At 40.3% G+C, this 12,510-nt stretch overlaps 1 protein-coding gene across 5 annotated transcripts in view; it reads right to left on the bottom strand.

Moving 5' to 3' along the window:
• The window catches only part of Ofd1 (OFD1 centriole and centriolar satellite protein), a 40,011-nt gene that overhangs the window by 4,107 nt on the left and 23,394 nt on the right, over positions 1-12,510 (bottom strand). For all 5 annotated transcript variants that reach the window (XM_021655615.2, XM_021655614.2, XM_021655617.2 and 2 more), the window contains 5 exons: positions 11,617-11,728; positions 7,239-7,841; positions 6,614-6,785; positions 4,624-4,724; positions 1,952-2,065 (listed from right to left, as the gene is read on the bottom strand). In XM_021655615.2, coding sequence (XP_021511290.2) covers positions 1,952-2,065; positions 4,624-4,724; positions 6,614-6,785; positions 7,239-7,841; positions 11,617-11,728 — 1,102 coding nt within the window. The remainder of the gene's footprint in view (positions 1-1,951; positions 2,066-4,623; positions 4,725-6,613; positions 6,786-7,238; positions 7,842-11,616; positions 11,729-12,510) is intronic.

Here is a 12,510-nt window from a genome sequence, read left to right as displayed (position 1 = left end):
TCTGCTTACTAATTATTTCAAATGCCATGAATGTAGTCTCCTATCTCAAGGCAGAACATCTAGCTACTCACTGATTTCCCTTAGCTATTATTTTGGCTACCTCCCTCAGGTCTGTGAACATGGCTGCTATATACCTTCATTGCCCCACTCCCTTATGCCAGACTCTCCATGAAGATAGGAGCTTGGTTTGACTCACTGATTTCACACAGTCCTTAGGCAAGTACCCAACAGAGAGAAGGTGCTTGCTTTGGTCTTCCAAATGAATTGTCTTCCAAAGCACACTTACTCAGGACTAAGTATAATAAAAATCTCTTGGTCTCATTAATTACTCATCTTCCTGAGTACTGTGGCTTAAAGCAAGAAACTTCTATGGAGAGGCTTTGAGTATGTTGTGTGTGGGTGATGATGGCATTCCTGTTTGGTCAGCACTAAGAGGCAGCTTTAAATAAGACTTGAAAGAAAGACTTTCAAGTTTGAGGCTGAGAAGAAAAGGACCTGGCTGTTGACTGGGCTGGAACAAAGCACAAAGCTCCTCTCAGTTCTGCTCTCTGCTTCCTCTAACACCTGAAGGAGAAGTAAATAAGCTGAAGAAGAGAGACAAGCATGGACCAGGCAAAAGTCTGATGACCACTTTCTTCAAGTGACAATGTAATAATATCAACTTTGATGAAGAAGGAAATACAAAATTTTTCTATCCTAATTTATGACATAAATGAAGCAATTAAAACAATAAATACTAAATTGTTACAATATTAAAGATATACAGTGGGGTTGACCATACTTCTAGTATTTACCACAATTTTTAAAGATGATATAAGTTCCTTATGGAACAGTTTTTGCAGAAGAGAAGTGTAGTTGCTCTGTCTGGCTGTGACCAAGTCAACATTTTAAAAAAAGACTATTGAGAAGTCTTCCTCCCAGAGGTTTTCCTTAGCAGTTTGCACATATTCACATAGGGAGAACTCCTTCAGTATACCATTTAGAATGATAATACCAGGCTAGAAAGATGGCTCAGAAGTTAAGAGCATTGACTGTTCTTCCAAAGGTCCTGAGTTCAATTCCCAGCCACCACATGGTTGTTCATAACCATCTATAATGAGATGTGTGTTCTCTTCTGAGTTCAATTCCTAGGAATCACATGGTGGCTCATAACCATCTATAATGAGATCTTGTGCCTTCTTCTGGCCTGCAGACACACATGCAGTACAGAATACTGCATAAATAATAAATCTTTAGAAGGGGGTAAGGGGATGGAGAAATGGCTCAGAGGTTAAGAGCAGCCAGTGCTCTTCCAGATGTCCTTAGTTCAGTTCCCAGCAACCAAAAGGTGGCTCACAACCTTTAATGAGATCTGGTGCCCTCTTCTGGCATGCAGGTTTACATGAAGGCAGAACACTGTATACATAATAAATAAATGAACCTTAAGGAAAAAAAATGATATATCACACACAAAGCCTCAGAATATGCCTATAAATGTTGTACAGAGCCAGAGAGATGGCTCAGCAGGTAAAGGCACTTGCTACAAACCCGAGTTTGATCCATGAGAACTTACTTCCACAAGTTCTTTGACTTCCACAAAACAAACAAACAAAAAACAGACAAGCAAAGAAACAACTAATGTTGGGGCCTGGAGAGATGACTCAGGGGTTAAATGTGGTTGCTACTCTTCCAGAGGACTAGCATTTGGTTCCCAGAACCCATCACCAGACAGCTCACAACTGCCTATAGCTCTTGTTCCAAAGAATCCAATGCCCTCTTCTGGCATTCCCACGGTACTTGCATACTCATGCACATACACAGACAGATACCAAAAGAAAAAAAGAAAGAAAAACCTCAAATAATAAACAAATGTAATAATAGAAGTGATCTAGGAAATATGTTACAGCACACAGAGCTCAACACACAATACATGTCTATTGTTCACTGTTGGTTTAAGAAAAGAACCACTTACTTGGGTAGTCACATGAAATGGGTCTAGAAGACAAAGTAGCTGCAACAACATCTACGGCACACGTGTCACCAGCAGGGTGGAGTGCTTCTGCTTCAAACTGTTCTGGCTTGTTCCCTGTGTCCACATAAGGTGCAATTAATTGTTCCTCAAGTCCTTAATAACAGTAGCAAGTGAAGGGAGCGCTATGCAGCATAGAGGTCAGGGAGTGGTTGGGAGCTGGAGAGTGGTGGGGGACAGATCTAATCATGGACTATCAAAACTGAACTAAAAGCAACTGGTGGTCATTTCCTACAGGGCTCTAAGTCCAACCATCTAAAAAATGCTCAGCTCTCAAGTTTCTTTGTTTTAAAGAATCAATTTGCTTACAAAACTGTATTCATTACTCAATAGGAAAATCAATCCAGTAACAGAATCCATTTGGTTTGCTAATAAAAATATTTGAATTCAATCTAAATGTCAATAACTGAAAGAGGGGCTCATGAAGCCCCACCACTTAACTGAGGACCTTTGGTAGCTGAACCTACTTCGGTCAGGAGAATCAGGTTTTTTTTTTTTGTTTGTTTGTTTGTTTTTAAAGGAGGAAGCTCCTGCTGGGTTACCCCTGCTCTAGTGGCTGATCATATACCCATGCACATATGAATGTCCATACTCAGTGGGTTATGAAGTTGGGAGGGGACATGGCAGGGAGTCAGGAAGGAGTTTGAGGGGGAGTAGGCAGTGGTTATGATCAAAATACATTGTACAAAATTCTCAAAGAATAAAACGAAACTAATGATTTAAGAAAGTCATATTAACTGTCATGTTAAAAATTTTTTCACAATATTTACTAAGCCTTCTCATTTAACTATGCAAAATTTGATTTCTTTCAGATTTGATAATATAAGTTTACAAGTCCAAATGATAGGTTATATACAAATGTAAAGAATTCTCAAGCTAGAAAGAGTCTCAGAGGTAAACGAACCCTATATCCTTATTATACTTATAAAGCAAGATAATACAGTCCAAGGCAAGACTATACCCAGGATACCACTTTCTTGATTCTCATCTTTTTTCTTTTTTTGAGACAGGGTTGCTCTGTGTAGCCTTGGCTGTCCTGGACTCAATTTGTGAGCAGGCTGGCCTAGAGCTCACAGTGATCCGGCTGAGTTGAGTACTGGAATTAAAGGTGGGTGCCAGGTGGAGGCCAGGTCAATGCTCAGTGTCTTCCTCAGCTATTTTCCACCTTATTTTTTGTAACAGAGTCTATCACTCAATCTGAAAGTGCACTGAGTTGGCTAGGCTGGCTGGCCAGTGAGTTCCCAAGCAACTTTCTGCCTCCACCTCCCAAGTGCAACACTCACCCAGCTTTTTTTTTTTTTTATGGGGGTTCACTTTATAGATTGGGTCATCATCTCAGCCCATCATTTGACTATTCTTTCATCTCCATTCTATCAGTAAAAATAAAGCTTGCTAAGTCTAAAGAATCAACAGGAACAATATAACTCAAAGAAATTATCTTCATATTCCAAAAAAAAAAGGAAAAAGATTGAATGATGAAAACCTTTTTAAAATTAAAGAAACCCCAATCTTGAAATATTAAAGATTCACTTTATGGCCTTAGCTTTAACTTGGAAACTATGAGCTATACCATTTTTTTTTTCCAAAGAAAATGCAAATGCAACCTAATTTTTCGTGACAGAGAAACAAAGCAAGACTGGCAAGATGGCTCAGCAAGTAGAAGTTCCTCCCACTAAGTTTGACTACCTGAGTTTAATGCCTAGGACTCACAAGGTGAAACAAGAGAACTGAGTCATGAAAGTTGTTTTCTGATCTCCACATGTGCTATGGTACAGATACACATACATACATGTGCGCGCACACACAATATTTTTTTTTCCCGAGGCAGGGTTTCTCTGTGTAGCCTTGGCTGTTCTGGACTTGCTTTGTAGACCAGGGATAGCCTTGAACTTACAACGATCCGCCTGCCACTGGTTCCCTGAGTGCTGGAATCAAAGGTGTGTACCACCATACCTGGCTATAATACATTATTTTAAAAAGAAAAATAAAGCAATGTATCTGTACCATATCACAAAACAGAACTGTCCCAAAATACAACTCTTGCTAAAAGAAAGCTTTCCTACATTTTTTGCTTATAAAAGCTGATGTGTGTGTGTGTTAAGGTTGGAGTGGGGGCATGAAGAGATGGCTCATCAGTAAGAAGAGCACTGGCTGCTCTCAAGGAGGGCCCAAGTTCAATTCCCAACCCCCAGCACTCTCATGGCAGCTAACAACCATCTGTAATTCCAGTTCCATGGAATCTGACACCCTCTTCTGGCCACAATGGGCACAAGGCACACAGATATACAGGCAAGCAAAACACCTCAACATATAAAAATAAAATTTTTAAAAATTGCTATATGGCTAGGGAGACTGGCTCCATGAGTAAAGTGCTCGCTTTGCAGGAGGAAGCACCTGAGTTAGAATCCCCAGAATCCACGTAAACAGGGTCGTGATAGTGAGTGTCTGTAATCCCAGCATGACTGAATTGTGATGGAAGGCCAAGATGGAAAAAATCTCTACCCTGCCTTAAATAGGGCAGAAGTTGAGATATGACATCGTAAGTTTCCCTCTGACATCCACACAGGTGCCAAGGCGCACATATATACACACAAAACCTAAAATTCAAAACTTACATCTGAAAGATGGTTTATACTCCTCCTTATCTTTCAAAGATTGCTTGTCCACATTTGAAAGTTCACTTTTGTCTTGAGTTTCAGTTTGTCTCTGATAAAAGCTGGATTGTAAGAAGAAAATACATGAATATAATGGTTTAGTAACATAAAAAGCCAAAAGAATAGGTGACACAAGTTTTCTGGTTGCTAAAAATAATTAAAACAAAACCTTTTGCTTCGTTTGTTTGTTTTACTTATTTGGAGACAGGTTCTCTGTGGTTGGCCTAGAATTATGTAGCCCAGACTAACCGTAAACTCCTGGGAATTCTCCTATCCCAGCTTCCTGAATGTAGGAATTATAGGCATTAGCAGGCATGGTTGGCTCTGATATTCATTTTTCATTGGCTTGTAAAAAATGACTCTAGGTGCTACAGAGATGGCTCATTGGTTAAGAACACTAGCTGTTCTTCCAGAGGACATGGGTGCAATTCCCAGCACCCACATGGCTTCTCATAACAGCGTGTAACTCCAGTTCCAGGGGATCTGACACCTCCTTCCAGGCTCTGTAGGCACTAGGCACATGTGTGGTACACAGACATACATGAAGGCAAAACACCCATACACATTAAAAAAAATAAATAACGCTTGCCCAAGCATGCATGAGATCTTACTTTCTATTTCAATACATTTTAAAAGAGAAGAAAGATAAAAAGAAAAGTGTTTGTGGTGGCAGAGAGAATGGCTCCAGAAGACAGAGCCTGCCACCAGGCATTGTTCTTGGCAACTAATCAATATTTACTCAGCTACCTCCCTTGTTACCACCCCATGACCCTAAGTAAATATTGCTGCAATTAACAAAGAATAGTGTACTCTCAATACTATTCCTAGGGTAGTTTTCCAGTAACCACTGATCATTTTCCTAACACAAATTCCATATGCCATCAGCATACACCAGCTGAAGATGCAAGTCTATAAGCCAACCTATGTGTCAAAGTGTGCTGACACTACATACTATGAGTTCTGATGTTCTTTTTTGTTTTCATGAGAAAATTCAATACAAGCTAGGCATGGGGACTCATGCCTGTTGTTGCCTCAGGGTTCAAGAAGCAGTCAAGCAGAGGACCACGACAAGTTTGAAGTGAGCCTGAGGTACATAGCAAACGAGCCTATGTGAAAATTAAATCAAGTGCAATCTATCTATCTATCTATCTATCTATCTATGCCCTAGAAACATGGTAGACACACATAGCAGTTTTCACGTATTAACAGATAGCACTCATAAACATTAGGTGCCCAACTGGAGCCCACAAGTAGGGATTTAGAATATCCTGTTGTGGTCTTGCCTGTGAATCACTGCCCAGGTGACCTAATGGCCTAGTCTTACATCTTCCTATTTTCACAGTCATACCCTAGAGTCCACCATTACCTCAGAATGTTTCAATGACATATAAACTGAAACCTTGTTTATTATTTAAATGCCAAAACTTTGTTTTGTTTTTGTTGTTTGTGTGCTTGTTTTTAAGACAGGATCTGTGTATATAGCCCTGGCTGTCCTGGAACTCACTGTATAGACCCGGCTGGCCTTAAACTCAGAGATCCATCTGCCTCTGCCTCTGCCTCCTGAGTGCTGGGACTAAAAATGTGTGCTGCCACCACCACCTGGCCCTCAAAGCATATTTTTAAATGCCATTTTGATGTGTGAAATTTCTCCAGCTTTCAAAATGAGCCCAATTTATTTTGTCTGACAAAGTTTAAATATATTTGTCTGTCTTTATGAACCAAATCCATTAACAGACCCACGAAGATGTTAATCTACACAATTATCATACACTCTCCCTTAAAATTCAAATGACTTTCAAAGATCACAAATGACTTTACAATATAACTGTAAATTCCAGTTTGCCACATGATCTTTAACATTGCCTTTAAAAAAAGCAAAAGGAGTAAAGGTCAAACAAAATAGCAGGTCAGTAGCATGATTCAACAAAAGCTGATGAAAAAAATAACTTACCGGGTATTTGGCTCTGGAACACTGGAGAAAGGACCAGAGAAGCTGTGCCTAAATGGAACTTGTGGCGGCTGGGCTGTTGTTCTGTCAGGACAAGGACTAGAGGAAGCAGTACGTGACCCAGCTACTCTCTCAAGACAAGGGCTGCTGCAAGCAACATGAAATCCACCCAAACCTAAGAGGTAGAAAGAATGAGGGCAAGGATATTACAAACAAATAGAGAAGATATCAAAGAGGTTTTTTAAAAGCTCTATTAATTTGAAAATGAATCCTATGGCATGCTTGCAAAAAGCCAGGCTTGATGTATGAGATCTACAAACACAGTGATTCAAACACCAAAATCAAACTGTAGAAGTAACATGGAATATACAAATCTAAGCAGCAGCAAGACAAAGGCCATGTTGCTCTTTTAACATTTCTGTGTGCTAAGGGAACTCTAGACCTTAACACCCTTTATGCTGCAGACTCCCACAGCAACCCTGTGACATGGGAGGGCTACCACTGTTGACCAGGGTATGGAAGGATGAGAACAGCCACCACAGCTAAAGCAGGCTCCCTGAGGCTGACTACTGAGTATTCTGCCCAAATCTAAAATATCTATGTCACAACTCTCTGGACAATGGCTTACCTTCCAGGTGCATTTCATTCTCAAGACTTCTTCTCAGTTTTGGATGGGGTGTAGAGGACAGGTGTGTGGAGGAAGAGGTCCTGCGTGGCCATGAAACTACACTGTCCATGAACGCTCTGGACACATCACTCTTATCTTCCTTCACCATGTCCACAAGAGGCTGTTCAGAGACAATTCTGTCCTCTGCAGGAACATGTCTATCCATGGAAGCGGAAGCTCTGCTTCTGTGAACTCCTAGTGATGAAGGACTCCTTGCTGGCTGAGGATTCATAGAAGGATTCCTAGTAACTCTTCGATGGTAACTTCTGAATGCCTTTTCCAAGCGTTCAGCCTCTTGCTCTAGCTCTCTTACTTTGGCTTTAGTACTACTGGCTACAAATTCAAGGTCAGAGTCTGGGGAACTAGCCTCCGTTGCTGTATTTGCATAGGATGGGACCCTTGACATAACTGCATCTGCTCTAACCTTGTTTTGTTCAAGGGGCACATTCAACAATTTCCTACTTGTATCCCCACTGTGGGGCGCCATCTTGCCACTCACTAGGCCACTCAGGGAATGAAGGGTCAGAGACGGCTTTGGATTTCGGAATACTTCATTCTCTAGGGCTGTAGGTCACAAAAAGAAAATTTGAGAAATGAAGAGAAAAAGCTGTGAATAAAATTAAATTATACTTAAGAATGTTTTTTAAAGTAGTAAGAACAAGCTGACACATCAAACTGTCTGGAGCCATAGTGATAACCATTAACATTTACTGAAAGCTAACTTCATGTAACAATCCTTTACAAACATGATAACTTCACAATCTGTTACACTTGAGTCTGTGATACCTATGTCTGAGATGTGAAAATATGTAACTTACTGGTTACAAAGTCTAGCCAGATCTGAACTGTAGCAAACCCGTTTAATAAATCTTTCTTTTTTATATATATTAGTTACAGTTTATTCACTTTGTATCCCAGATGTAGTCCCCTCCTCATTCCCTCCCAATCCCACCTTCCCTCTCTCATCTCCTCCCTGTCCCTTTCTACGTCCACTGATGAGGGAGGTCCTCCTCCCTTTCCATCTGATCCTAGCTTATCAGGTCTCTTCAGGAGTGGTTGCAATGTGGCCTCCTCTGTGGCCTAGCAAGGCTGCTCCTCCCTTGGGGGGGGAAGGTCAAAGAACCAGACATTGAGTTCATGTCAGAGATAGTCCCTGTTCCCCTAACTAGGGATCCCACTCCAATACTGAGCTGCCATGGGCTATATCCGAGCAGGGGTTCTAGGTTATATCCATCTCTAGTCCTTGGTTGGAGAAACAGTCTCAGAAAAGACCCCTGTGCCCAGATATATTTGGTCCTTGTGGAGCCCTTGTCCTCTCCAGGTCATACTAACTCCACCTTCTTTCATATAATTCCTTGTACTATTTAAACACTTGACTGCATATAATGAGTGTCCCCACGAAGCCCAAGTGTCAAATAACCTGGCCAGGGAGTCTCACTGCTATCTGCTGGGAGAGGGAATGGGGTCTTTCAGAGGTGGAGGTCACATGGTCAGCAATTGCTAGAGCTGCCAAAATTTCCTAACATAAATTTCCTATCAGCCTCTTACCCTGCAACAGCTCCTTATGATGCTACAAAGACATGCGTACAGTGGGCTATGCCCATGAATGTGGAGGACTTCAGGACGGCCCTAGCTTGGGGTAAAATCTCACGAACAACTGCTAGCATAAAATGAGAAACTTGAAGAGTTTAGAATGAGTAAAGCCCTAGATATAAAACTAGTAGAGGTAGAAGGAGCAGGAGACTGAAAGAGAAGAGAACAAGCAGTAACTGAGGAAAACTCAAAGAAGGATGAGAAACAAGCTAAACTAATACACACTGGGCCCAAAGGCAAATGAAGCAAAAAAGCATTCCAGCTTTTCATCTCTTTTCATGAAGCAGGAGGAAGAGAGACATCCACAGTAAAAACAGTAATGAATCACTAGCAGTAACTCGTGTCCGAGTGACTTCCGTATAACCTATATCTGTTTCATGTTTGCTCACTGTGGCCTAGTAGGCATCATTATCTTCATCATAAATGAACATGAGGAAGTTCTAAAGTGTCATATCCAAAATCAAACCTCACCTGATGACCAAAATAAAAGCAGGTCTTCAATTCTGAAAGTACTGTTCTTTGCACCTAGCTATCCTGCTTCTCTTATGTATTTATAGTGCGAAGGACTATATAGAAACATGAGGAAGCATGAGAAACATGAGAAAGCCTCATGTTTGTAAAGGATTGTTACATGAAGTTAGCTTATCAGGGTCACACAAAAAATGAAAGCAAGCACTGAGTTGGGAGAAAGGAAGCAGTAAGATATCCAGAAGGTACAAACACTTGAAACCAAATATTTTAGTTCAATCCCAGGGACCCATATTATGGAAGAAGAGAGCAGATTCCCTCTTGTAAGTCATACTTGAACCTAAATATGCACCCCCGACAACATACACATACAACAAATATCACAGGAAAAAATAATTAAAAGACAAATTCAGGAACATTTGTGTCACCCCCACACTTGTCTTGTTTAGAGTATCTATGATGGTAAGTAGCTGATGACTCAGTAGATATTATTCCTAAGAAAGAAAATTTCATTTATAGTATGGTTTTTCTTTCTGTAGCATCTCCCTAATACAGTTACTACAGAGTGGTTAATAGATTACAATTATTGTATTTCCACAACTGCCTGAAACTTACACACACATACATACAAGTTAAAATTGTCTCTTGAAGCCAGGGAAATGGCTCAGTGGTAAAAGTGATTGCTGTAAAAAACTGTTTTTGATCCCTGGAAACCACATAAAAAAAAAGAACTGAATACCTACTGGTACAATAGTAGCAAGACTATTTATGGGAGTAAGCAACTGTTCTTGTGATTGTATTTAAGGCTTTCTCTACTGGATAGAGTTCAAGCCTGCTACTGTAAACGTCAAAACCCATGAGTACGAGGCTGGAGAAATGGCTCAGTAGTTAAGAACACTGGCTGCTCTTTCAGAGGACCAAGTTCAGTTCCAAGTACCCACAACTTTTAACTTTTTATGGCTCAAATTCTAGACAATCCGATGTCCTCGTGGCCTACAATAAGTACCAGGAATGCACATGGTATATATAACACAAAAAAGGTAAAATGTTCCTATACATAAAAAATGAAAATAATAAATTTTCAAAAAATAAACATCAAAAAATTTATGAGTAGCCAGGATTTGTTGGCACACAGCCTTTAATCCCAGCATTCAAGAGGCAGAGGCAGGTGGATCTCTGTGAGTTTGAGACCGTCATGGTCTACAAAATAAGTCTAGGATAGCCAGGGTTATATAGAGGGGACCCTGTCTCAAACAAACCAAAAAACAAACAAACACCAAAGAACAAAAAACACGCGTAGAGAAATCATAGGTACAAAGGAAAATCTTATGATGTTGTTTGGCTAAATGGTTATCTAAATATATAAACATAAAGTGGTTCTGCTCCCAACCTTGGTAGAGGAGTTTCTTATTGCAGTGGATAATGGTTAAATGCTGACACTTCTAAATGTTCAAAGTGCCAAGGGTGGGGCATCTCTATCAACCCCTCCAAGAGGCCCAGGGAACATCAAGGAAGAGGGTTTGAAAAGCATGTAAGACCTAGAAAATGGGGACAAGTGCTATAAAAGATTGCTTTCTGGACATGACATAGCTGTTGTACCTGTGAACTCAGAGTAACTAAAGCTTATCTGCACAAGAATAAGCCAGTAAAAAAATTCCAGCACTGGGGGTCGTGGTTAGGGCACTCAGAGCTGATGGGCAATTGGCAGTTAATACATGCTGTGAGAAGATTGAGATTTGTTTTGGGGCAGTGGCATTGACAGGTTGCCCCAGGGAATGACCTCACAACTATGTACATATGAGCAACACAAACTTGACTCAGAGGGTTATATGGAAAATAAAGAGGATTAAAGCTGAAAGGATGTAATGATGAGAAGGAAAAGCTGGAAAGAGGCAGTAGGGCAGATATGATCAAGATGTACTCTTTTCATTCATGAAATATCCAAAGATTTAAATAAAGAATCTGAGTGTAGTAGCAAATATCTGCATTCCTATGGCAAGATGGAGGAATAGCAGGACAATGGGCAGGTAGTTCACAGGTTAGGTAGCCTGGTGTAGGTAGTGGAGACACCAGAACAAAAGCTTTACTCCTCAGCAAGGTAGAAGCAGAGAACCAATTCTTGAAAAGGTCTATGACCCCCACCTGAGTGCCAGTGTTCTGGTAAGCTCTCTCTCTCACTCTCTCTCTCTCTCTCTCTCTCTCTCACACACACACACACACACACACACACACACACACACTTAATAAACAGTTTATTTTTTTAAAAGAAGTCTCCAACCTGTCTGAGTTTGTACTAGTTGTGACTTTAAATCAGCAACCTGAACAGTTAACCTTTTAACAGAAGTTTCATATTCTAATATCCGGGCCTTTAGCTGTGTAGAATGTTCAATCTGAAAAAGATCCAAAGAAGAATTATAGCTTGCTTCAAAAAGAAAATCTCTTTTATTGGGTATAAATTTATATTTGTATTTTTTTTATTTTCTTTAATTTTTTTATTTTTTGATACAGGGTTTCTCCGTATATAGACCTGGCTGTCCTGGAACTCACTTTGTAGATTAGTCTGGCCTTGAATTCACAGAAATCTACCTGCTTCTGCCTCCCAGGTGCTGGAATTAAAGGTATGTACCACCATGCCCGACTATACTTATATTCTTTGTTTTTCCAATTCTAAAAAGCTTTTGCACCAACAATACATAGGATGACCTTTATTAAAACACCACCCAAACAAGTTTATCACCAAACAAGTTTTGATGTATTGAGACAGGGTCTTTCTATGAAGCTCTGGCTGTCCTAGAGCTCACAGAGTTCTACCTGCCTCTGTCTCCTGAGTGCTGGGATTAAATGTGTGTGCAACCACCCACTCCTTCCCTTTTCACTTTAAATCCCAAAACAGTTAACTCTAGTACTGCTCGCAGGCAGAACTTAGAGACACAGTGGATGTGTATAAGCCAAAAACCATAATTCATAATAGGAATTACCAGGTCCTCTGAGAAGTTTAGGTCTACATGAATTTGCTTTCCATTCAGTGCTATTATTATTAGGAATATTAACTCAGAATCATCAGAAGTTTTTCTCACATGAGAAAGGCCCCTTTGGGGGAAGAATTCTGTGTATGCAATTCAATCTGATTTTCACTGGTATGACATGTGTAGGTTTCTGTAACTACTACAAA

The sequence above is a fragment of the Meriones unguiculatus genome, chromosome X (assembly GCF_030254825.1).
Source record: "Meriones unguiculatus strain TT.TT164.6M chromosome X, Bangor_MerUng_6.1, whole genome shotgun sequence".
NCBI lineage: Eukaryota > Metazoa > Chordata > Mammalia > Rodentia > Muridae > Meriones > Meriones unguiculatus.
This window is presented reverse-complemented; position numbering and strand designations above follow the sequence as displayed.